General features: G+C 43.7%; 1 protein-coding gene across 2 annotated transcripts in view; it reads left to right on the top strand.

The window, feature by feature from the left end:
• Positions 1-26,678, top strand: part of LOC106562962 (collagen alpha-1(V) chain) — a 133,876-nt gene that overhangs the window by 23,505 nt on the left and 83,693 nt on the right. For both annotated transcript variants that reach the window (XM_014128098.2, XM_014128099.2), the window contains exon 2: positions 21,846-22,013. In XM_014128098.2, the coding sequence (XP_013983573.1) occupies positions 21,846-22,013 (168 nt within the window). The remainder of the gene's footprint in view (positions 1-21,845; positions 22,014-26,678) is intronic.

Genomic DNA, 26,678 nt, shown 5'->3' with positions numbered 1-26,678 from the left:
CCTATCTGGTACTATTTAGAAAAAATGTTTTTAGTGTGTAGCTGTAGCTTATGCTTTCAGTACTAGATTCCTTCTCTGATCCTTTGATTGGATGGACAACATGTCAATTCATGCTGCAAGAGCTCTGATAGGTTGGAGGACGTCCTCTGGAAGTCATTATAATTACTGTCTAAGTATATGGAAGGGGGTGAGAACCATTACCCTCCTAGGTTTTGTATTGAAATCAATGTATCCAGCCCAGAGGAAGATGGAAAATAGCTGTCCTCTGGCTACACCATTATGCTACCCTAGAAGGTGCTGTTGAGGCCACTGTAGACCTTTATTGCAAAACAGTGTTTAAATCAGTTATTTGGTGACGTTAATATATTTAGTGTAGTTTTATCTAAACATTTTAAATTATTTTTATTTTTATGAAATTCACTGAGTAGGATGGTCCTCTCCTTCCTCCTCTGAGGAGCCTCCACTGCTCTGGAGCCATTTTATTTATGCCTTATTAGGTCATCAAATGTGCTGGGGGGGTTGGGTGATGGTGTTTGGAAAGACTATATGAAAGAGAGACAGACATAAAGAAACAGCCTCTGCTCACTTTGCATCGCTTAGACCCAGGACAGGGCATTGACCACAAATTAACCTTGCTAACAGAGCCTTTATAGATGGAACAAAATGAGGTTGAACAATACAGAACGTGTGAATCTCACATCACTGGAGAAGTCAGTTGATTAGCGCCTGTAAAACTGAGCTAGTTTTAGAAGAAAGTATGTTCTGTAAACGGTGGTTGATTCCATCCCAGTTGCTGTATAACGTCCTGCTAGCGAAGAATGACTGATATGCCGGCGGAGGTAGTTCTCAGGCACAGAGCACAGAGCACAGATGAATTACGGCGGACATACAGTGACCTCAGTTAACACGGACGTCAGTTGTGCTGAGCTATGAGAAGGCTGTACTGCTGTGTTATTATGGCGGGCCCTCCTCCTCTCCTTGTCCTCGGCTCTGCTGCAGAGCCACAGGCCACAGCCACACTCACTTCAGTAATTACTATCGCATAGAGTTGTGGTTGATGGATGGAAGGCATTCTCTGTGCTTTTATTCTCTCTTTCTCTCATCCCCTCTGAAAGTGAAATAAAAGGACTTGTATTTATTATGTATCTCCATTAGCTAAGGCAGCAGCTACTCCTTCCTGGGGTCCAGCAAAATTAAGGCAGTTATACATAAAAACATTGCAATACATTTACAACAGATTTCACAACATAAATGTTTTCTAGTTCTATCAGTAATTCTCTCACTCTCGCTCTCTCTTTCTCTTTCTCTTTAAGAGAAGGTGAGGTGAAAGAGCAGTTAGTGTGTTCCTTCCTCACCTGGCAGGTGGGCCCTATGTCTCCTCCCTTAATGTTAGCCGGTAGTGTCAGGCCAGGGCAGGACAACCAATCCCCCCACCTGCTCAAAACTGGGACAGGAAATGGCTGCCATGGAGACATTGGAAGCGAGTTCCAAAGATTTTTCACGGGGTTTAGAGTAGATCTCTTGGCAAGTTCAGTCTTACAAGTCTGACTGGTGATTGACTGGTCATTAGAGCCCACAGTATCAATAAAATGGTGCCAAAGGGAATGGCGGACGTTTTACGGGCTCCTGACCAATTGTGCTGTTTTGTGTATTTTTTGGCGCTGATTTGAACTTTTTTTGTACCAAATTTTTCCGCCATCATTTCCTATCAGAACAGCTATCACTAACCCCAATTTGGACGAGGACTTCTACTTCAATGAGTCGAAGGCGAAAGACATATTGGTTATGGCCCTAATCCCCGACACTCAAAGAAGAAGATGACGGCGCTAATTGAGGCTGGCGAGCGGGCACCCTGATGAGACTAAGACAGTGAAGGAATAAACTGCCTCTTCCCTCTGTTCTATTGGCTAGTGTGTAATTGCTAGAGAATAAACTGGACAAGCTCTGTTCGAGACTATCCTATCAATGGGACAGTAACAACTGTAATATAATATGCTTCTCGGAGTCATGGCTGAACAAAACATGGATAATGTACATCTAGCTGTTTTTCTATGCATAGGCAGTACAGAACTGCAGAGTCCGGTCAGATCGGGGGGGGGGGGGGTAGTTTGTGTCTCTTTATTAACAACAGCTGGTGCGCAATCTCTAATATTTAGGAAGTCTCATTGTTCTGCTCACCTGAGTTAGAGTACGTCATGATAAGCTGCCAGTTCAACAACTTTTTTGTTGTTGTTGTTCCCCTCTAATCAGGGACTGTGTAATTAATTATCAGGTAGAACAGAAAACCAGCAGGTTCCGGACCTTGTAGGGCAGAAGTAGGCAAGCCTGTTCCTGGAGTGCGGCAGGCACACTGAGAAACGTAGTTAATTGATCATTTCGGTGATTGCTTAAATTCAAAACACCTGGTCTTCCAGGTCGGTTAAATGAAAAACATGAAGCACCTGCGGAACTCCAGGACCAGGGTTGCCTATCCCTGTTGTAGGGTAAGAGTTGAGTACCCCTGCTGTAGACCATACTATTTACCAAGAGAGTTTTCATCTGTATTTTTCATAGCTGTATATTTACCACCACAAACTGATGCTGACACTAAGACCGCACTCAACGAGCTGTATAGGGCCATAAGCAAACAAGAAAATGCTCATCCAGAGGTGACGCTTTTAGTGGCCGGTGACTTTAAGGCAGGAAAACTGAAATCCGTTTTACCTAATTTCTACCAGCATGTCTGTCACCTGTGCAACTAGAGGGAAAAAACTCTAGATCACCTTTACTCCACACACAGAGACGCATACAAAGATCTACCCCTCCGTCCTCCGTTTGGCAAATTGGGACCATAACTCTATCCTACTGATTCCTGCTTACAAGCAAAAAAACTCAAACAGGAAGTACTAGTGACGCGCTCAATACGGAAGGGATCCAATGAAGTGGATGCTAAACTACGGGACTGTTTCGCTAACACAGATTGGAATATGTTTGGCATTGAGGAGTTTACCACATCAGTGACTGACTTCATTAATAAGTTCATCGATGACGTTGTCCACACAGTGACCATACATACATATCCCAACCAAAAGCCATGGATTACAGGCAACATCCGCACTGAGCTAAAGACTAGAGCTGCCGCTTTCAAGGAGCAGGACACTAAACTGGACGCTTATAAGAAATCCCGCTACGCCCTCCGATGAACCATCAAACAGGCAAAGTTTCAGTAAAGGACTAAGATAGATGCTCATCGGATGTGGCAGGGTTGCAAACTACCACAGATTACAAAGGGAACCCAGCCAAGAGCTGCCCAGTGACTCGAGCCTTCCAGACGAGGCAAGCAACACTGAAGCATGCGTGAGAGCACCAGCTGTTCCGGACAACTGTATGATCACGCTCTCTGTATCCGATGTGAGTAAGACCTTTAAAGAGGTTAACATTCATAAGGCCGTTGGGCCAGGTGGAATACCAGGACGTGTACTCAGAGCATGCGCTGACCAGCTGGCAAGAGTCTTGACTGACATTTTCAACTTCTCTCTGTCCCAGTCTGTAATACCTACAGTTGAAGTCGGAAGTTTACATACCCCTTAGCCAAATACATTTAAACTCTTTTTTTTTTTACAATTCCTGACATTTAATCCTAGTAAACATTCCCTGTCTTAGGTTAGTTTGGATCACCACTTCATTTTAAGAATGTGAAATCAGAAAATCAGAATGTCAGAATAATAGTAGAGAAAATGATTAATTTCATCTTTTATTTCTTTCATCACATTCCCAGTGGGTCCTCCTGACAGAGCTGGTGTAACTGAGTCAGGTTTGTAGGCTCCTTGTTCGCACACACTTTTTCAGTTCTGCCCACAACTTTTCTATAGGATTGAGGTCAGGGCTTTGTGATGGCCACTCCAAAACCTTGACTTTGTTGTCCTTAAGTCATTTTGCCACAACTTTGGAAGTATGGTTGGGGTCATTGTCCATTTGGAAGACCCATTTGCGACCAAGTTTTCACTTCCTGACTGACGTCTTGAGATGTTGCTTCAATATATCCATATAATTTTCCTACCTCATGATGCCATTTATTTTGTGAAGTGCACCTGTCCCGTTTTACTGTGGATATAGATACTTTTGTACGTGTTTCCTCCAGCATCTTCACAAGGGCCTTTGATGTTGGTCTGGGATTGATTTTCACTTTTTGCACCAAAGTACGTTCATCACTAGGAGACAGAACACCTCTCCTTCCTAAGTGGTATGACGGCTGCGTGGTCCCATGGTGTTTATACTTGCGTACTATTGTTTGTACAGATGAACGTGGTACCTTCAGGCGTTTGGAAAATGCTCCCAAGGATGAACCAGACTTGTGGAGGTCTAAACAATTTTTTTCTGAGGTCTTGGCTGATTTCTTTTCATTTGCTCATGATGTCAAGCAAAGAGGCACTGAATTTGAAGGTAGGTCTTGAAATACATCCACAGGTACACCTCCAATTGACTCAAATGATGTAAATTAGCCTATCAGAAGCTTCTAAACCATGACATAATTTTCTGGAATTTGTCAAGCTGTTTGAAGGCACAGTCAACTTAGTGTATGCAGACCTCTGACCCACTGGAATTGTGATACAGTGAATAATAAGTAAAATAATCTGTCTGTAAACAATTGTTGGAAAAATTACTTGTGTCATGCACAAACTAGATGTCATAACTGACTTGCCAAAACTATAGTTTGTTAACAAGAACTTTGTGGAGTGGTTGAAAAACGAGATTTAATGACTCCAACCTAAGTGTATGTAAACTTCCGACTTTAACTGTACATGTTTCATGCAAACCACCATAGTATCTGTGCCTAAGAATGCAAAGGTAACATGTCTAAATGACTACTGCCTCATAGCACTCACATCTGTAGCCATGAAGTGCTTTGAAAGGCTGGTCATGGCTCACATCAACACCATCATCCCAGAAACCCTGGAGCCACTCCAATTTGCATACTGCCCCAACTGATCCACAGATTACACAATTTCTATTGCACTCCACACTGCCCTTTCCCACCTGGACAAAAGGAAGACCTACGTGAGAATGCTTTTCATTGACTACAGCTCAGCATTCAACACTGTAGTGCCCTCTAAACTACGAACCCTAGGACTGAGCACCTCCCTCTGCAACTGGATCCTGGACTTTCTGACGGGCCACCCTCAGGTGGTGAGTGTAGGCAACACATCCACCACACTGAACCTCAACACGAGGGCCCCTCAGGGGTGTGTGCTCAGTCCCCTCCTGTATTTCCTGAGTTTTCCCAAATTTTTCCTCGTTTTTCCTAATCTCCTAGATTTAGCACAGACACTTCAAAACCTTGTTTCTTATGATTTATTTGACACTTATGAATGTGTTATTCAATGCATTTCCATGGGCTTTAGTAGTAAAGGCCAAAATCAAAAGTTTATAAAATAATTGTTGTTATATATATATTTTTATACGTAAAGGGGTCCTAAAATTCAAATTTTAATGGCTAAATGTTCCATAGTATGATCCTAAGCACCCCCCTCTCCAAACGTCTACGACTCTAAGGAATTAAAACTGGTAAATGTTCTCTCCGCTGCCAAGATAATATTTTTTACTTATGCTTGGTCTGTGTATTTTTTCCAGTGAAATGTATTTTTTCAATATATTTTGTAATCTTTAGATATAGTTTTCCACGTTTCTAAGGCACTGGCTTGAAATGTAATTTCATGAGTAGTTTTGTTATCATTTTGGTTGTCATGTTGAATATTGATTCATGACTTTGGATAAGTAGGCCACAAAGCCTGTTAGAAAGTATGTATCGTTGGCTCAGTGACAGTGTTTTCTGTCAAAACTTTCTGGGTCATTGAGTTCCCTGATGATGACTTGGAATTGTAGTTTGTGTCTGTGAATAAAGGGAGGCATTCTACTTTCTACTCGTTCCTGCATTTGAAAGAAAACAGCTCATGTTCGATTCATCCTTTCCTCAAGAAAAGTCAAAGCAATTCACATAATTGTTTCAAAGTGGGTCACTATAGCCACAGCCAGACTGTTGAGATCTAGAAGTCCGATAGCCATTGGAAAGTATCTTTTGTTCTGCTGTGTGAGTTTATGTGTGTGTATGTTATGTCTTTTGTTAGTTTTACCCTTGTAGGAATATTGCACTTTAGCTTTTTTTTCTGCTCGGTGTTCGACTTGTTCATGTCTGTCCAAATTGATGGTGGGAGAGAAGGTTTGTTCTGGAATTCGAGCGCTGTCTTATTTTGTTGTTAGTCACCCAGCAGTCAGCCCTCAGAAGGAGATCGGCAGCGAGAGAGACAGAGGAGGCAAGGGGGCCCAAGGAGCGGTGAGAGATGGAAAGAGAGAGAGAGACAGAGTAAGTGAAAGAGAGACAGGGAGAGATAAGAGGGACTGAGAGAGACTGCGAGAGTGGTAGACAACGAGAGAAACATAGAAAAGACAGAGCGAGATTCGAGAGGTAGAGGGAAGAGGGAGAGAGCATGGAGGAATACTAGTGAGGAGAGAAAGAAAAGAAAAGACAAGGGAATAACAAGTAAGGCCAGACGTCCTAAGAGGGAGCTACAGAATAGCTACAGAAGGTGACGGAGAGAGTGAGAGAGAAAGAGAGAATGCCTGTGTCTCTCAAGAGTGCCATTTCTTTGCAGCCAGTCTCACTGTAAACTGAGAGTTAAAGACTGAGCAGCAAGGCTGAGTCAGTTTTTCCATCTTAGTCTGCTACTGAGGAGGGGAAGGAGGGGGGGGGGGCAGACACTGATTTATCTCTCTCTGGTCTGAGACTGAGCTGCTCAGCGCTTGCTGTGGAGACGATGAAGTAAACCATCTGGTATTCCCTCTGCTAAAGCAATAAGGTCAGGGCTAAAGCCCCAGCAGAGTAGACCGAGAAGCACAGACAAGCGCTCGCTCGCACGCACGCACGCACGCACACACACACACACACACACACACACACACACACACACACACACACACACACACACACACACACACACACACACACACACACACACACACACACACACGGTGAACGAGCACACACATGCAGGCAGATGGGCACACACACGTTCACACACACTCCTCTAGCTGGAGCTACTCCTGGCTTAGTGTCATTGTGTCTACCTGTGTGCATTTTGTGAAGTGAACCAACAGCTGTTTTATGCACTGTAGCTATAGACACAAATATTTCTCATTGTGGTGTCCTGATATTAGTGTTTATATGTTTGTGTTGTAAGTATGGGTGCTACAGGAATATTTTTGATTTGTTTACATTTAAGCAAGCCTGTGTTTATACAGATTGTTGAGTTGATACACTCAACTCAGTTCATGTCGTGTGTGTGAAGAGTGTGAACGAGTGTGTGTGTGTGTGTGTGTGTGTGTGTGTGTGTGTGTGTGTGTGTGTGTGTGTGTGTGTGTGTGTGTGTGTGTGTGTGTGTGTGTGTGTGTGTGTGTGTGTGTGTGTGTGTGTGTGTGTGTGTGTGTGTGTGTGTGTGCGTGTGTGTGTGTGTGTGTGTCTGCGTGCGTGTGTGTGTGTGTGCGTGTGTGTGTGTGTGTGTGAGACTGGAGAATCTTTGTCTGCATTCCCTGTGTTCTTTATCTTGTCTGGTGTTTCCTGTTATTCAGAGTGTGATTGGGAGCTAGCTGGAGTTATTCCCTATAGGAATAAGTTGCCCCGTGACCTTATTAATTCAGCCACTTACTTAGATAACTAGCGAGTTAAATTTAGGGGTCGCCCTAACGCAGAATTCTTCATTTTTAAAATGCTTCGGAAATATCTTGTTGCTCAGCATCAAACAAATGCTGTGCTTCAGTTGCACTTCTCCACTCGGATGCGAATTCAAGAACGGGCATTCTGACGGATGTGTAGCTACTTTTTCTCGGTGTACTTTTCTCGGTGTACTTTTCTCAGTGTACTTTTCTCAGTGTACTTTTCTCAGTGTAGCCAGACAACTTTTCTCTGTAAAATGCCAGATTAACTTTAAGCAAAACATTAGGGAATGTAGCCGGTTACATTCTTTCCATGACAAATATTAGAAATGCAATGTTTTTTTTTTTGCATAAAAATAACTTGCTTTTTCATTGTAAACTCATTTACTTATGTTTTCAATATGACGGTATTGAAAAACCATCCCGTGGCCATTTCCAAATCCCCCCATTATACGGTTTATACGTTATACCACCCGAGCCTGAAGGCCAGTCTCTTTGGCACATGACATGGAGTAAAGGAAGTAGATTAACTAAAGAGACTGGTACCCAGGCTAACTCCTTAACATTTTAAGACATGTATTTTCATTGTTAGAGCGGCCTCTTTCTGGTCAATCTAATGAATAATCTGTGGTCACACACGATAACTGAATTGGCCCAAGGGGTTGTGGGAAGCTCTGTCATTCGTGGGGGATGACATGTTTACCGTTGCCTTGTTTATGTTATGTTATGCTTGTTTCTGTTTCATGTTAATATTGTTTCGGTGAGCGTGTGCGTTGTGTGATGTGTGTGTGGGGGGTGTGGGTGTGTGAGCGAGAGAGAGAGAGAGACAGAAACAAAGAAACAGAGACAGAAAGCGAAGGAGAGGGTAGCTAATACAACAGGGATTGGTTTCATAGGTACGCAAATGGTCAGTAAATCAGGCAGACTGCTGTAATGCACAACGGGTTCAATGTCGCTGACGTTAGTGTGTGTGAGCAGGAGTGAGAGAGTGTGAGCATGTCATTGTGTCTATGTAGTGGGCCGTAATGGGTGTAACGTAGCTGAGATTAGTGTGTGTGTGTGTGTGTGTGTGTGTGTGTGTGTGTGTGTGTGTGTGTGTGTGTGTGTGTGTGTGTGTGTGCGCATGCGCGGGACGTGTGTGTGTGAGTGTAAGCTTGAGTGTATGCGGGCGTATGTGCGTGCGTGCGTGCGTGTGTGTCCTGTCAGTGTGTCTATGTAGACGGCTGTAATAGATGTAGTGGATGTACTGACCGCAGGCTAATCTTAGGGGCGAGACATATGATTACCAAGCCAACACCCTCAGGTCACTGCTGATCACTACCTGTCAGTCGTGAGGGCAGCTGAGTGTTTTTTTTATGCATGTGAGTGTGTTTGCACACGTGTGTGTTTTTGCATGTTTGTGTGTGTGTGTGTGTGTGTGTGTGTGTGTGTGTGTGTGTGTCTGTGTTTTGAGGGTTAATTAAACATGAGCCAAAATATCCTGATATACTATGTGTCACATCAGTCCTTTCCCCTTGAAAGGCTCAGTGTCTAGATCTACGTCACTACTGGCATCCGTCCAAGTTGGGTAACAGTTGGATAAGAGTTGGATAGCAGTTGATATCCAAATAGCCTCCCCACCCACCTGCCGTCCCTCCCCATCTAGGATGCTGCGCTGTAGGAGGGGGAAGTTCCGTTTCCCACTCTGCCCTGGTTGTTTTCGCTGCCCTGGTTTCTAGGCGACGGGCAGACAGACGGACAGACAGGCGGGTGGACGGAGGGTCAGACACAGAGACAGACTCCACACTGCTGCTAATTGCTCTTTGTCCTCAGTGCGAGGTCAAGCATGTGCCTCACTGCCTGCAGCCTGGTTCAGCCAGCCTGCAGGAGAAGGGAGGGGAGAAATGTGGCTTCGTCCTATGTGGTACCCTATTCCCTATTTAGTGCACTACTTTTCAGCAGGGCTCATAGGGCTGTCTGGTCAAAAGCAGTGCACTATTTAGGGGATAGGGTGCCGTTTGGGACGGTACCAATGCAAGAAAGAAGAATGTTAATCCTGATTCCCGCTCTGTGGAGAACTCACCCTGATTTACTGGACCTGTTGCCTGCAGCCTGGCCTGCTCCCCCAGCAGGGAATGAGACGGTCCACATTGAATGGACTAGAGTCACTCTGAATGGACTTTGGTGTGTGTGTGGTGGGGGGGGGGGGTCGTTGTGTGTGTGTGTGTGTGTGTGTGTGGCGATGTGGTGAAACGAGGGTCACCCAGCGGAAATCAGAGAAAGAAAGAAACAGAGAAATAGAGAGAACAAGGAAGGGAGGCCAAGAGAAGGAGGGAGAGAGCGAGGGAGCCGAGAAGGGTCGTCAACCACATCAAGCCCTCTTCCCTCTTCTCAGTGAACAGCGTGAAGAAATGTAACATTTTATTTCGCTCATGTTAATTCATTTTCACTTGCAGTTATTTGCTGAGTAAATTATCCCTTACAGTGCTGCTAGAGTACCTCCCTAAGCCAGCCCATGTCTGGCAAAACAGATCCATAAAAATGTCCAACAAAAAAAGTATCTTCACACACGCTACTTATACAGTACCATGAAGGGCTTCTTTGAAGTGAATGAAGACTAATAAGAGAGTGTGAGTAGATGGACAGACAACACCCCACAACGAGTTCAATATCAGCCTTTGGGAACTGAAGACACAGTAAAGGGACAGGGGGAGAGGAGGAGAGAGGGAAGAAAGGGGAAGAGAGGAGAAAGGGAGAGAGGGTAGTTGCCTCAGTCACATCCCTCTGATCTCATACTGCCTCTTCAAGAGATGGTGATGTACCATATGGGTCTGATCAGGACTCTGAGGGTTTCTACTTAACTTACTGAAGCTATGTAGTAGTGCTGAGCGATTCACTGAAATGTCAGTTATTTTTCGGTTTTTTAAACAACTAATTGACCAACTTAGGTTCAATTATTTGAATTCCATTCAAGTCGTTTTCTTTCTGTACGCTCAATGCGCACATTGCACAGTTTCTGTAGAGATAAATCAGATCAAGCCCGAACTGTGTGATGTCGTAGGGAGTTGTAGTTTCCAACAGGCCAATATTCTACATAGTTTAGCGCAGAAAACGTGTTAATTAACTACAACTTTTGACCGTCCGGTCTGTGTGTTTCTTTTACACCTGCTATGTTAGGTTAGTCTGGGGCAGACACGGAGAGAGAGGAGACGGAGGAATGCGTCATTTGAGCGCTATAGAGAGCAGTTGCTTCGTAGGTATCTCTACCAGAAAATACATGATCTAAGTCACGTGTGAAACTCGTTCCACGGAGGGCCGAGTGTCTGCGGGTTTCCGCTCCGCCCTCGTACTTCATTGATGAATTAAAGTCACTAATTAGTAAGGAACTCCCCTCACCTAGTTGTTTAGGTCTTAAAACAAAAACCTGCAGACACTGAGCTCTCCGTGGAATGAGTTTGACACATCTGAAGTGATTGATAGTTTGTTATTTAGCAGTCATAAAAGTATGCCTTATTCACTTTGAAGAACTGCTAAAATTGTGATTTAGTCAGACGGCATAGGCAGCAGCTCTATAGAGATGAGATGATGACTTAATAACGTCATAATAACGTCATCAAATTAAACAAATGTAATATACCGGTACACAACAACTGACATAGTTTATTAAAGTAAAGTAATGTGAATAAATGATGGTTAATAAGTGATAAGCAGTAATGGGCAATCACTACCATCGTGGGACTTTCATTCATTGTTTTACTCTGTGTTGTTACAGCATTCAACCCACATAATGCATAGCGCATTTAATGTAATTTTAAAAGAAAATTGAAATCGGAATCAAACCAACCTCCAAAAGCACTAATCGCTCAGCGCTACTATGTGAAACAGTCAGGCTTTTGATTTGATCTGTGATGACTGTGGGGAAGGGCAGTTGAATTGGAGTATGACTGTAAGGCTACAGGTGTGTGTCACCTGGACCCTTCCAGTCATAGTGTGTCAGTTAGCTCTTTTCACTGCTGTGTTCCAGACTGCCCTACTCTGTGGTGTTTCTTTGTGGTAACTGTAGCTACGACCCAGTGGTCGGTTTGATGGGTGCAAAGCCGTTCTGCATCCAACTTTCAGTGGTTGTGATGGTGGTGACAGAGCATTATTACATTCGCAATTCATGTCATTTGTTTTAAGAGCATATTGAATAATGACAGCTCTATCGAGTTCTTTGGTCGCAGAGTAAGACATCCCTGGACCCTGCCCGGCCCCAGTCAATTTCACACACAAACAGCACCTCTCTCTCTCTCGCCTCTCTGGGAGGTGTGGGCTGCGGTCAGCCTGTGTTTACCAAGGGAAACGCTCTGGCCCTAGCTTCAGTTGGGGGTCCATCACGTTGCTCCCTCGAGGGAGCCGTCACGCTAAGTAGACAAACACTTCAGCTTAATAAGGTGTGATTGACAGCCATACCTGTGGGTTAGGTGTAGTTTACTGCTACCTCAGGGAGGGTCAGAGGAAGGTGAGGGAAGCGTGACCGGAGTTTGGGTGTGTGTGTGTTTGCCGAACTCAAGTTTTTTTCCACCGCTGTTGAATTGGGCTAAACACACATCTGCACACAGAAAACATGCGCAGACACGTATGGGACAGATGTGAGGAACAACCTTTATTCATTTCATTTGAAGTCATAAAGGCTAAGCTATTTTAGCCATTGCTTGTCACCAATGAGATCAACGAGAACCGATTTCTCAGTGTGCACCACATTCCAGATATGACACGTTGTCTCATTCACATCCTGTGTACAAGACACCGATTTGACTGATCAGACCCAGGCAACAGCAGGGAACATTACATGTTTCACCATACCAGCTGTTTTAGCAGACAGCGCTTGTGTCAGTGGACCTAACATGTCTGCCTACTGAAAAAACATGTTTCTGTATGTAGGGTTTTTACTCTCTGGACTGTATGTAGGGTTTTTACTCTCCCTCTCCCTCCTGTCCAGTAAGCAGCTAATTGCCCCTCTCCGCCTCCCAGTAGTGGTAGGAGGGTAGGACAACCCCTTCCTGCTTACCACAGTGTAATGATGAGAATACCTCTATCACAGGGACTCATCGGGGCATCAGAGCAAGGCAGAAAATAACCATCCAGAAGGAGAGGAAATTAAGAAAAGGCGAGGAGAGATTTGTGAAAGGAGTAGACGGCTGGATAGAGGGAGAGGAAACGGGAGATTATGACGGAGGGGAAAGAGAGAGGGTATCCTGATAACCATGGCTTCCTCCCCAAAAGCTGCTGATTTTTATAGGATTAGTTTGTGTCAGAGGGGATTAGCAAAACCAACAGGTCTCCGCAGGGGTCATGACATGGTTAGCATCGACTGGCTGATCGCAACCAAACTTCCTCCTCCCCTTCCTCCTCGTTTTCATCTCCAAGCACTGCTCGATGACTTACGCAACAATGTCTTCCTTTTGCATCATGACTATAGTTCACATGATATGCCACAACTATGTTGGGTAGCCTAAATCTGAAATGATACCCTATCTTCAATTAGGGCTGCGACCATACCAGTATCGCAATATTTTTTCCATGGTAAAAATTTGAACACGAAGCAGACCAAACTCTTTGGTCCTTTTAAAAATCTGCTGTAAGTAAAATATTGTGTGCTACAGCTTGGAGAATAAATGAATGTGACTCTGAATGACATTATATTGATGTTTGTTTCCAACGTAAGGGCTGTTTTCCTGAACAAGTTTTGCGTTTTCTTTCCTTGCCATGATACACCGGTTAGCTGACAAACCTCACGAAAATGATGCGCATGCTTCAGTGGGGGCGGAAGTCTGTGTGTTGTTGTGATTCTGGATGGCCAGATAGCTAGCAACTATGACAATAAGCTGCCATGTGGGGAATCGTAGGTGGCTCGTTTCAGCTAGTTTTATCTTGTTCTTGATACCGTGTATTGTTTTGTGTTGTTGTGACTGATGTCACGTCTATGGTAATATGGCCACGGTCTCTCCAATGGAGCCAGTCACACTTTTTTTCTGAAGTAATTGCAGTCATCAGCTAATTGCTGCTGTCAGTGTGAAATGTTGTGGCTGTTTGCTAAGTATAGAGCTGTTAGCTAACTGTAGCCGTTAGCTAATTGTAGCTGATTTCCAAATTGCTAATGCAAGCTCGTACCTGCTGTTTGCTCATTGTAGTTATTGACTCAGTGTAGAGTAGACAAACTCCTGCCTTTAAAATTGAGTGAAAGGAAAGCCCCCCCCCACGACCTTTTCAACCCGACCCTGCCTAGCTAGACACGTGCTTCTAAGTTCAGGGGGGCAGATTTAACCTTGTTAAATGGCTTCTGGAACTGCAGAGTGGAGTTGGACTGGACCTGTAATGAGTATATGGGTTATTTATTGATTTGGTATTTTGTAGGGCTGGGACGATACCAGTATCGCGATACTCGTTAGTATCGTGGCAAGGAAACAAAACACAAAGCGAATGTACCTCCTTTTGGGAAACAGCCCTAATGTTGGAAACAAACGTCATTATGTTGTCATCCAGAGTAACATTTATTTATTTTCCAAGCTATAGAACATCATATTTTACAAACAGCAGGTTTTTAAAGGACCAAAGCGTTTGGTCTGCTTCGTTTTATCTGTATCGTCCCAGATAGTATCTTGTAGTTGGAGACTATAGACAACCCTATGAAGTTGTAGTGCTGATGCTGGACTAGATCAACCTACAGCTATCCTAGCTCAGTTGTGGTAACAGTGGGGGAGTGGTTTTGAGCGTCAGCAAGTCAACTAAAGTTCAACTCTTGACTACCATATTCACATGACGCCCAGCAGCAGGAAGTGTGCTGGATTATGTCCTTATATGGATGTGGGTAGACCTGGATCGGCAGTGGGGTCAGTCTTGATGAATGGTGACTGTCTGAGGACTTAACAGAGACAGGGAGGAGAGAGGAATGGAGGACATGGCTAGAAGACACAAGACATTCACCAGACACTAATTACTGTAAAACACGCTGGCATAACGCTGGCTAGAGGAACGTATAGCCATCATAGTGTGACTCAGTGGATTTTAATGTAGTCCGCTACGTTCCTCCTGCTACAAGGTCCTAAGTAATTTGATGTAGCTAGCCTATACAGAAGTTCCTACCTCAAGGTTATCCTATAGCTAACACAAGGTCCTAAGTGATTTGGGGTGTTTAACTAAGCCTGTTGTTACTATGAGAGCTCAGTGGGTTTGGGTGTTTTCAGACGGTAATTTTTGTTCACATCAGTTAGACTTGAGGGTTATAGACAGACGCCACTGTGTTCAGCCACTGTGTAATCAGGAGAGAGAGGGATGCCCTGAAGATATTGAGTAAGGTGGGGTTTCATGATGATGAAAGGAGGAACGCCTAGGAGTGTGTGAGTGGTCAGATTGACATATTTTGCTATGTTTCAGACAACTTTCTACTCTATGTTTCAGACAACTTTCTACTTTATGTTTCAGACAACTTTCTACTCTGTTTCAGACAACTTTCTACTTTATGTTTCAGACAACTTTCTACTTTATGTTTCAGACAACTTTCTACTCTATGTTTCAGACAACTTTCTACTCTATGTTTCAGACAACTTTCTACTCTGTTTCAGACAACTTTCTACTTTATGTTTCAGACAACTTTCTACTCTGTTTCAGACAACTTTCTACTTTATGTTTCAGACAACTTTCTACTTTATGTTTCAGACAACTTTCTACTCTATGTTTCAGACAACTTTCTACTCTGTTTCAGACAACTTTCTACTTTATGTTTCAGACAACTTTCTACTCTGTTTCAGACAACTTTCTACTTTATGTTTCAGACAACTTTCTACTCTATGTTTCATGTTTTTCTCACTTGTAGAAAGAAATGTTGCATTGGTGTGTTCCCGCACATGTATGTAACTATGTGAGTGAGTGCATGTGTGTCTATGTGTGTGACAGTCCTGTGTTGATGTGATGCCCAGTGGCCCTAGCAATCTGTCAGTGTTCTTCTGTGGTGGCTGTCGTGAGGTTTCATCCCTCTCCACCTCCGCCCATATAGGCCTCATCCCATGGGCCTTGTGGCTGTGGGTTTCCCGGGAGACCGACGGGCTCTGGGCTGTTGGCAGGTTGAAGATAAACAGTGTGGTGGTATGGGATTGACAGGGAGCAGGATGGGAATGGCAGGCAGCATTCCCAAATTGCCCTAGAGAAAAGGTAGAGCAGGTTTATGCATTCACAGAGTATTCTATTCTTGTAGACACATTATGTCCTCTGGAGACTCATGTGGATAGGATTTCAGAGGTATTGTCTCTCAAAATAGTTTTGTTTTACTTTTTTTTCAATTGCAAGGAGTTCATTTTGACAGGGGGGGAACTATCCGACTGTAGTAGAGGTCTTTTAGACGAGCTATCACATTTCTGTCAGTCAGCAATGCCAGTGATAGGCAATCTCTATCAGGCCTGGGTAATTCCAGTCCTCGGGGGCCTGATTGGTGTCACACTTTTCCCCATCCCTAGCAAACACATCTGATTTAAACTAATTGCATTTTTAACTGAAGATCATGATTAGTTGATTATTGGAGTCAGGTGTGTTAGCTGGGGCTGAGGCAAAAGTGTGACACTAATCAGGCCCCCAAGGACCGAAGTTGCCCAGGCCTGCAGCTGGTGGGTGCATTGTGTCACTTATTCCATTACGAGCTGATGATGAGAGACAAGGCAGTGTCTTTGTTTAGGCCCTTCAACTGCTTCAAGAGGCTCTGTCATTATGTGGTAGGTTGTTTTTGCAGGGGTGCGTAGGTATCATGCTGTCAGGCTTAGAGAGAGGGTGGGCAAGGAGCGGTAGGGGGTAGGTGATGAGTGGGTGTTGGTGGAAGTTACTGCACCTTCTCCCAGATATGTAAAAATCATCTGGTGCGATAGTCAAATATGTTCCACCTAGCAATGGGATCTTGTGCTGGGTTCCGCTGATGCTAATGTTTGGATTGAAAGACAATTCTGTAGTTAGAGGTTGGATAATAAGAGTCTTCTGATTGAAGACAGGAAGAGAGGAGAGGACCAGCTGATAGAGGAAACAAGGGAAGGGTTTGGATAATGAGGGAGAGAGACAGAGAGAGAGAGAGAGAGAGAGAGAGAGAGAGAGAGAGAGAGAGAGAGAGAGAGAGAGAGAGAGAGAGAGAGAACTTAAGAAAATTAACAACAATGACAAATGGTTTGATGAATAATGAAAGAAACTTAAGAAAGAAATTGAGAAACCTATCCAACCAAAAACATAGAGACCCAGAAACCCAGAGTCTACACTTTCACTATGGTGAATCACTAAAACAATACAGAAATACACTACGGAAAAAGAAGGAACAGCGCGTAAGAAATCAGCTCAATGTAATTGAAGAATCCATAGAATATAACCACTTCTGGGAAAATTGGAAAACTCTAAACAAACAACAACACAAAGAGTTATCTATCCAAAATGGAGATGTATGGATAAACCACTTCTCCAATCTTTTTGGCTCTATAACAAAGAACAAACAGAAAAAAAACATATACATGATGAAATACAAATATTTGAATCAACTATTAAAGACTACCAGAACCCACTGGATTTTCCAATTACATTGAATGAACTACAGGACAAAATATAAACCCTTCAACCCAAAAAGGTCTGTGGGGTTGATGGTATCCTAAATGAAATATACAGACCACAAATTCCAATTGTATATACTTAAACTCTTTAACATCATCCTCAGCTCTGACATCTTCCCTAATATTTGGAACCAAGGACTGATCACCCCAATCCACAAAAGTGGAGACAAATTTGACTCCAATAACTACCGGGGGATATGCGTCAACAGCAACCTTGGGAAAATCCTCTGCATTATCATTAACAGCAGACTCGTACGTTTCCTCAGTGAAAACAATGCACTGAGCAAATGTCAAATCGGCTTTTTACCACATGACCGTACGACAGACCACATATTCACCCTGCACACCCTGATTGACAAACAAACAAACCAAAACAAAGGCAAAGTCTTCTCATGCTTTCTTGATTTCAAAAAAGCTTTCGACTCAATTTGGCATGAGGGTCTGCTATACAAATTGATGGAAACTGGTGTTGGGGGAAAAATAGATCACATTATAAAATCCATGTACACAAACAACAAGTGTGCGGTTTAAATTGGCAAGAAACACATACATTTCTTTCCACAGGGCCGGGGTGTGAGACAGGGATGCAGCTTAAGCCCCACCCTCTTCAACATATATATGAACAAATTGGCGAGGGCACTAGAACAGTCTGCGGCACCCAGCCTCACCTTGATAGAATTTGAAGCCAAATGTCTACTGTTTGCTGATGATCTGGTGCTTCTGTCCCCAAACAAGGAGGGCCTACAGCAGCACCTAGATCTTCTGCACAGATTCTGTCAGACCTGGGCCCTGACAGTAAATGTCAGTAAGACAAAAAGAATGGTGTTCCAAAAAAGGTCCAGTTGCCAGGACCACAAATATAAATCCCACAGTTAACTTCCACAAAGCTATGAACGATCTGAGAGACAAGGCAAGAAGGGCCTTCTATGACATCAAAAGGAACATAAAATTCAACATACGAATTAGGATCTGGCAAAAATAAATCTTGAATCAGTTATACAACCCTTGCATTTATGGTTGTGAGGTCTGGTCTTCACCAACCAAGAATTCACAAAATGGGACAAACACCAAATTGAGACTGCATGCAGAATTCTACAAATATATTTACAAAATAAAAACTAGATTGCTATTTGGCCCTAAACAGAGAGTACACAGTGGCAGAATACCTGACCACTGGGACTGACCCAAAATTAAGGAAATCTTTGACTATGTATAGACTCAGTGAGCATAGCCTTGCTATTTAGAAAGGCCGCAGAAGTCAGACCTGGCTCTCAAGAGAAGACAGACTATGTGCACACTGCCCACCAAATGAGGTGGAAACTGAGCTACCCTTTCTAACCTCTTGCCCAATGTATGACCATATTAGAGACACATATTTCCCTCAAATTACACAGACCCACAAAGGATTTGAAAACAAAATCCAATTTTGATAAACTCCCATATGTATTGGGTAAAATACCACAGTGTGCAATCACAGCAGCAAGTTTTGTGACCTTTTGCCGCAAGAAAAGGGCAACCAGTGAATAACAAACACCATTATTTATGTTTATTTATTTTCCCTTTTGTATTTGAACTATTTGCACATCATTACAACACTGTATATAGACATAATTCAACAATTGAAATGTATTTTGTCTTTTGCAACTTTTGTTTACTGTAAATTTTATTGTTTATTTCACTTTTGTTTATTATCTATTTCACTTGCTTTCGCAATGTAAACACATGTTTCCCATGCCAATAAAGCCCCTTAAATTGAAGTTGAGAGACAGCGAGAGAGCGAGAGAGAGAGTTGGATAGGGAATCACCACATAGTTCACATTCTTTCATCTGACTCCATTCTCAGTTATTTTCCTCTTCGTGGTCAGCACACACCCATATGAAAGAGCTCTCTCTCTCTTTCTCTCTGTCTGTGTTTATACAGTATGTATCACTCTGCGTTTTGTTAGGTGTGTTTACATGTATGTGTGGGATAATTGTTCGTGCTGCATGTGATATGGGTCAGATGCCTGTCCAGATTCAGATCTTGTAAGAGCTCACATTTTCAAAGCTTTCTGTAGCTAGCTGACAGTGACGCAATGATATCATCGGCGGTAGACGATGTGGAAGTTATGAAGGAAATTATTCCCCCTACAGCTGTGGAGGGCGATGGTGATCGATGGTCATGTGTGTCTGTAGTAGGTTTGAATCTGGAATTTTGTTAAGAGCTGGAATAGTTTATTTTTTATTGATCTGTACTGCACGCGAAAGCCCTGTGTAATGACCTCCAGCTAGAGCCTGTTGTGGGGCTCCCTCCCTCCATCCTTTCTCTCTCAGATGGTTGGGGCTGTTGAAAGCCCGCTCTGAACAGACTGATTAAGTGTCTGTGGTCCTGGCTGACCGGACACCCGATCCTCCCTGTTTTTACCTGTGTGTGTGTGTGTGTGTGTGTGTGTGTGTGTGTGTGTGTGTGTGTGTGTGTGTGTGTGTGTGTGTGTGTGTGTGTGTGTGTGTGTGTGTGTGTGTGTGTGTGTGTGTGTGTGTGTGTGTGTGTGTGTGTGTGTGTGCGTGCATATTTAAAGAGAACCTTTCTCAGCCTTACTGAACACAAGAATGCAAACACAGTGCCAGAAAATGCGTGCTTTTGTCTTTGTTTTGGTTCTTAAAACCTTGCAATAAACGGTTCCTTCTATTGTTTTACTACCTTCAAATCACCTCCATTTTGTATTGACAACCCTGTACCCCTCACTTAAACCCTATGTAGTCCCTACATGGGTCCCTCCCTTCTCCTGTCTCCATCCCTTCTCCTGTCGCCATCCCTTCTCCTGTCTCCATCCCTTCTCCTGTCTCCATCCCTTCTCCTGTCTCCATCCCTTCTCCTGTCTCCATCCCTTCTCCTGTCTCCATCCCTTCTCCTGTCTCCATCCCTTCTCCTGTCTCCATCCCTTCTCCTGTCTCCATCCCTTCTCCTGTCTCCATCCCTTCTCCTGTCTCCATCCCTTCCGTGTGACTCTGCTCTGAGTAGTACTGGGCCTCTGCTCTATGCTCTGGGCAGCAGCCTTGAGGCAGAGACCATTGCAGCATCAGTACGCTGTAAACAAATGATTTGTTCATTTCATTTGACCAAAATATTGAAGTAATTATTTTAAGTGATTTCGTTTACTAAGCATTTGATCCGATTTCTCTATACTTAATCATTTTAAGTTCTTGCAACAACTTGCCATGTGGCTTCATTTTTAGATGATTGTGGTTAATGTTGTATGCATGTCTGAAGAAAGAAAAGTCGATTTCTATATTCGTATTAAGCAGCTTGTTGTAACCAAGAGGTGTAATGGCTCATGATGAAAGGCTGTCGAACCCGTCAAGCACATTGATGTTCAATGATGAGACGAACCCTTCCCACCATCGCTATTCTTAATGACAGAGGCAAACGCAACACACTGTAACGCTTGCAGTTTGACCCCGTTACTGCTGGTGGACTGGGCACTGTGCTCAACAAAGTGGGTTCAAACTGATCAAATACATTACACAATGTTTAACATTAAATGTTTGTGAAACGCTTATATTTTGGGTTTACTAAATAATTGTGTTACTTCAACTCATATTTAATCATATTATCTCGAAATCCGACGCATTTTGATGGCTAGTATTAATTCCCTGGACTTTGTTTGTGTAAATTGAAACGACTTATTCAAGTTTTTTTTACTCAATAGGACATCACATTTACTCAATGATGTTGTGTAAATGCGTTGCCTTCATTTTATTAAGTAGATGAAACACTTCATTTCTTACAGTGTAGCATCTGTCTGCAGACACAGCTCTTTTCTCTTGGCATGTTGGGGTTATCTGGGCAAGCATGCGTATGGTCACGGGTTCAACCAAAATGTCACACCCTGTCCTGACGCGACTGTGCTGCTCCTGCTCCTGCACCTTTCCTGCCCCTGCAGTGCTCCGGGGGAAACCCCAAGGCCCGGCCTGAGAGTGTGCTAATTGTATGTTTGTAGGAAGGAAGCGAGAGGCAGCTGGAGCTTTATTGTGTGGCGGATGAATGGATGGAGAGATGGACTCTGTCATGGCTCTAGTCCATCCTAGCATCCACACGATTGGCACAGAAGTTGCCTTTATCCCTTATTCAAGTACGGATATTTTTAAACCCCCTAATGGTTCGGATTTGGAAATTGGGCACATTCATCCGATCCTGGATCTGTCGTTAGGGTGTAGGACACACTCTCACAGTTTAGGGTGTTCATGTAACTGTCCCCCTGTCTCGTCAGTGAGAGAATAGGGGTCAGAGGGGACTGGATATAAAGAAGGGGTCTGGAGTGCACCTACTGTACTTTAAGAAGGTCCCAGCTAATAGCTAGTGAAAGGAGGATCTGTTTATCTGTCTACAGCCTTAATAATTGGGTTACTTTGAATGGATACTGACAGACTCTCCTGTTGTGGGGGGGCTTTTAACGCTGTGGGTGGCATGGCTTTGTGCTGTGGTATACTTTATTGTGATTATTGAGAGATGTGAGTCTGAATTTGAAATGAGTGTCTTTATATGAGTCCAACCTACAATCTGTCTCTCCCTCTTTCCCTCTGTAGTGGAGCCAGCGGACCTCTTGAAGATTTTAGATTTTCCCAGTTTACCTGACGGCGTTACGAAAACGACAGGTTTCTGCGCGCATAGGAAGTCAACAAAAGGAGCCGATGTGGCCTACAGAGTATCCAAAGAAGCCCAGCTCAGCGCCCCCACCAAACAACTGTACCCTGGTAAGTACCTGACCATGACCGTTCACTAACTGGTTGATCTCCTTTGACCTTTGAACTGAAATGATACCTGTTCCTTCCTTTCATGTCTTCCTCACTATCTCCTCCGATCGTCCCGTCCTCTACTACCCCAATGTACAGATGACCTTGTTTACTGAAATATCATCTAATGCTTGTTAGTGGGATGCTAAAGATACTACCTAGCTAAGTTTGTTCCTATTGGCTGCTCGTGGCCTCTCCTCCACTAAGTCTGTTCCGATTGGCTGCTCATGGCCTCTTCCCTACCTTTGGGCATTGACTCAGATGAACTCGTTGACCCCTAGTCAATAATAAAAAAAAACGACTGTTAAACACTGGTGTAATGTCCTAACCTGGCTGGGAAGTCCCTGTCTTACTGCAGTAAGACTCCCAAAAGACCTGTCTCTTTTCCTCCCACCTGTGCCATTCCTCCCATCCCCTCACACGCCTCTGTTCCCCTTCCAACTAGCTATCTGTTTTATTGGCCATTGCGTCATGACGACATGATGGTTTACAGCACTGCAGATTGGGTGGGACAAATGTGAAGACTCCCCTACCACTATAGACCCCGACACACTCATAGACCCCCACACACACACATAGATATCAAAGATGGTGCCGTACTGGATGGCCGCTGTTATGCAAGCTCCGACCCAACTTTGCTGTTTTGTGATTATTTTGTCGTTTATTTTTTGTCTATTTTCATGTAACGTATCAGCTATTATTTCTTACAACCGACAAGAACTCTTGAACATCAGATCGGCAGTTTATTACCCCAATTCGGGCTTCTACTTCGACTCATCTGTCCAGGGCTCTCTGTAATTCCAACCCAATTTTCGGGCTCCCCAAGAGGAAACGCTGGCGTTACAGAGGCAAGAGAGGGGGGGATCCTGTTGAGATTAAGGCGAAGGGAAAACTGGCCACCTCTTCCCTCCATTCTACTGGCCCCTTGTGGACACTTAATAATAAGATGGACGACCTCCGATCGCGGACTCGCTACCAACGGGACTCTCGGAACTGCAATATTCTTTGCTTTTCAGAAACACATATTTCCTGTATATAGTATGCTTACTTACTTACTTTATTGTGTATTTCATATCTCTTATTTCTCGTGTGCTTTTTTTCTAGTAATACATTGCTATTATTTACTGCATTAGAGCTGGCAAGAAAGGCATTTCACTGTACTTGTGCGTGTGACATTAAAACTTGAAACTTGAAACAAGCACACCATGCTCTCAAACAGTCTCCCACCGCCACCTCTCCCACGATCTCTCAGTGCTTCATGCGCCATAATTCACTTCAGTAAACCCCAGCTCTGGTGGAGTGTTTGGATTGAACTTCAGCCAAACTCTATAGACCTGTCAGGTTGTGGTTTTTTCAAGCCTGTTGGCCTTACGAGTTTTAATGTCACGTGCGCAAGTACAGTGAAATGCCTTCCGATCATTGTTGAGTGGCTGATATTTCTACTCCAACGTCCAAGATCAGCTCTGTATAACACCAGACCTCAGAACCAGAGGAGGCTGGTGGGAGGAGCAATAGGAGGACGGGCTTATTGTAATGGCTGGAATGGAATAAATGGAACGGTATCAAACACATCAAACGTCTGGAAACCACGTTTAACTTCATTCCATTTATGCCATTCTAGCCATCACAATGAACCCGACCTCCTATAGCTCCTCCCACCAGCCTCCTCAGCTCATAACACACGCAGACCTCTCTCTCTCTCGCTCTCTCTCACTCTCTCTCTTGCTCTCTCTCTCTCTCTCTCTCGATGTGTCTTTACAATCTTCCTCACTTCTGTGCCGTCTGTGCACATCTGCATTGAATAAATATGGAGCTCGTTCTGTTTCTAATTCAGACGCACTAAAAAAGAGAAGAAGAAAATGAATAAAAGAAGAAGAGGGGCAGACCGTCATAGAGGCATACTAATTCTTCCATTTTGGAAACCTCAAGCTCACATTCAGTGGGAATCATACTCCAGTAAAATTCATAGGTCTGGAAGGGGTGGCAGGATGGAGAGAGAGGCAGAGGGAGACGGACAGAGGGGAGGGAGGAGCGGGTTCCCCTGTTCCTTCCCTTCTATTGTGCTGACGTGGCTCTGGCTTACTGTTCTGTGGTCCACAGCAGCACTCTCTTTCTCTATCCTTGCTTTCTCCCTCTCTTTCTCCCCTCTCCTCTTTTTTCTCTTTGTCTTATACCCTCTCTCTCTCACTGCTGCTTTTTCATTACTTTGTATTTTCTTTTAGTCTGTTTTATATTTTCTTTCTCTCACTCTGGTGCATCCTGGTTACTGTCGCCCAGAGAGATGTACTAGCTAGCCAACATCTCTTTCCATTGTATTCTGGGTAAGGCCGGCATATTTATTTATGAAAGTTGTCAAACAGTGAAGAACCGTCAAACTGTGTCACCCAGGCAGAAGCCCAATTTCTCTGGAATGTGTTATCGAAAATTCCCAAGAATTTCAAGTGGTCGAGCTAGAGAAAGAGTTGGAAAAAGTTTTTAATGTCAAGTGCACAAGTACAGTGAAAAGCGTTTCTTGCAAGCTCTAAACACGTGTGTGTGTGTGAGAGAGAGGGGGATCGGACTCGGCAGTAGGGGGCAGAGAGAGAAAATCCTCAAATCCCATTCTTGTGAGTTAAATTGACTGAAAATCCAGTTGGTTGACAGCCAAGTGTGTGAAGAATGTCTTCCTGATCACAGCATTTCTTTGAGCGGCCTAGAAGAGGCCTTGAGGAGGCTTGGCCAAGCGGATGTTTGATCCACATCAAGGGTTTTCTTAAAGGCTTAATCCAGAGCTGAGTTCAGACACAATGCTCTCCAAACAAGTCCTGTTTACTTTGACATCAATATAGAGGCTAAAAGCTTAAACTTGGGCTTCTGTTCTGTTTACTTACAGCCTAATGAAATAGTCTCAAGCAACACTCTAGGAAGGACCAACCACAACCCTAACCCTTATATGAACTGTAACTCAGTAAAATTGTTGCGTGTTGCGTTTACGAAACAACATCGGAAGCATAGTAGAACCTTTGAAAAATACATTCCAGACTTTTAAGAGTCCAGAATTTTAAGAAATGTAAGTTCTCAAGCCCTGCGGTTTAGCGTGGTTTAATAACTAGTAGAGGTCTATGATGTTGTCCATATTTGGCTCCAGTCATTCACTTTTGAAAGTGCAGTGCCTTTGGAAAGTATTCAGACCCCTTGACCTTTGCCACATTTCGTTACGTTACAGCTGATTCTAAAATTGATTAAATACATTCTTACCTCATCAATCTACACACAATACCCCATAATGACAGAACAAAAACAGTTTTTTATACATTTTTGCTAATGTCTAAAAAATACAAAACAGAAATACCTTATTTACATAAGTAATCAGACCCTTTGCTATGAGACTCAAAATTGAGGTCAGGTGCATCCTGTTTCCATTGATCATCCTTGAGATGTTTCTACAACTTGATTGGAGTCCACCTGTGGTAAATGACATTGATTGGACATGATTTGGAAAGGCACACACCTGTCTATATAAAGTTCCACAGTTGACAGTGCATGTCAGAGCAAAAACCAAGTCATGAGGTCAAAGGAATTATGTGTAGAGCGCCGAGACAGGATTGTGTCGAGGCACAGATCTGGGGAAGGGTAATATAAAATGTCTGCAGCATTGAAGGTCCCCAAGAACACAGTGGCCTCCATCAATCTTAAATGGAAGAAGCATGGAATCACCAAGACTCTTCCTAAAGCTGGCATCTAGGTGAAACAGAGGAATCAGAGGGAGAAGGGCCTTGGTCAGGGAGGTGACCAAAAACCCGATGGTCACTCTGATAGAGCTTCTGAGTTCCTCTGTGGAGATGGGAGAACCAGAAGGCAGCACTCCACCAATCAGGCCTTTATGGTAGAGTGGCCAGACGGAAGCCACTCCTCAGCAAAAGACACATGACAGCCCACTTGGAGTTTGCCAAAATGCACCTACAGACTCTGACCATGAGAAACAAGATTCTCTGGCCTGATGAGGGGATGTCTTTCAGCAGCAGGGAAACAGGTACAAACGTATCTATATCCACAGTAAAACGAGTCCTATATCGACATAACCTGAAAGGCGGCTCAGAAAGGAAGAAGCCACTGCTCCAAAACCGCCATAAAAAAGCCAGACTATAGTTTGCAACTGCACATGGGGACAAAGATCGTACTTTTTGGAGAAATGTCCTCTGGTCTGATGAAACAAAAATAGAACTGTTTGGCCATGATGACCATTGTTATATTTGGAGGAAAAAGGGGGAGGCTTGCAAGCCAAAGAACACCATCCCAACTGTGAAGCACAGGGGGGCAGCATCATGTTGTGGGGGTGCTTTATTGCAGGAGGGACTGGTGCACTTCACAAAATAGATGGCATCATGAGGTAGGAAAATTATGTGGATATATTGAAGCAACATCTCAAGACATCAGTCAGGAAGTTAAAGCTTGGTCGCAAATGGGTCTTCCAAATGGACAATGACCCAAGCATACTTCCAAAGTTGTGGCAAAATGGCTTAAGGACAACAAAGTCAAGGTATTGGAGTGGCCATCACAAAGCCCTGACCTCAATCCTATAGAAAATTTGTGGGCAGAACTGAAAAAGCGTGTGCGAGCAAGGAGGCCTACAAACCTGACTCAGTT

The sequence above is a fragment of the Salmo salar genome, chromosome ssa11 (genome assembly GCF_905237065.1).
Source record: "Salmo salar chromosome ssa11, Ssal_v3.1, whole genome shotgun sequence".
In the NCBI taxonomy this organism is placed as follows: domain Eukaryota; kingdom Metazoa; phylum Chordata; class Actinopteri; order Salmoniformes; family Salmonidae; genus Salmo; species Salmo salar.
The sequence above is the reverse complement of the archived record's forward strand: the minus strand, read 5'-3'. Positions and strand labels throughout refer to the sequence as shown.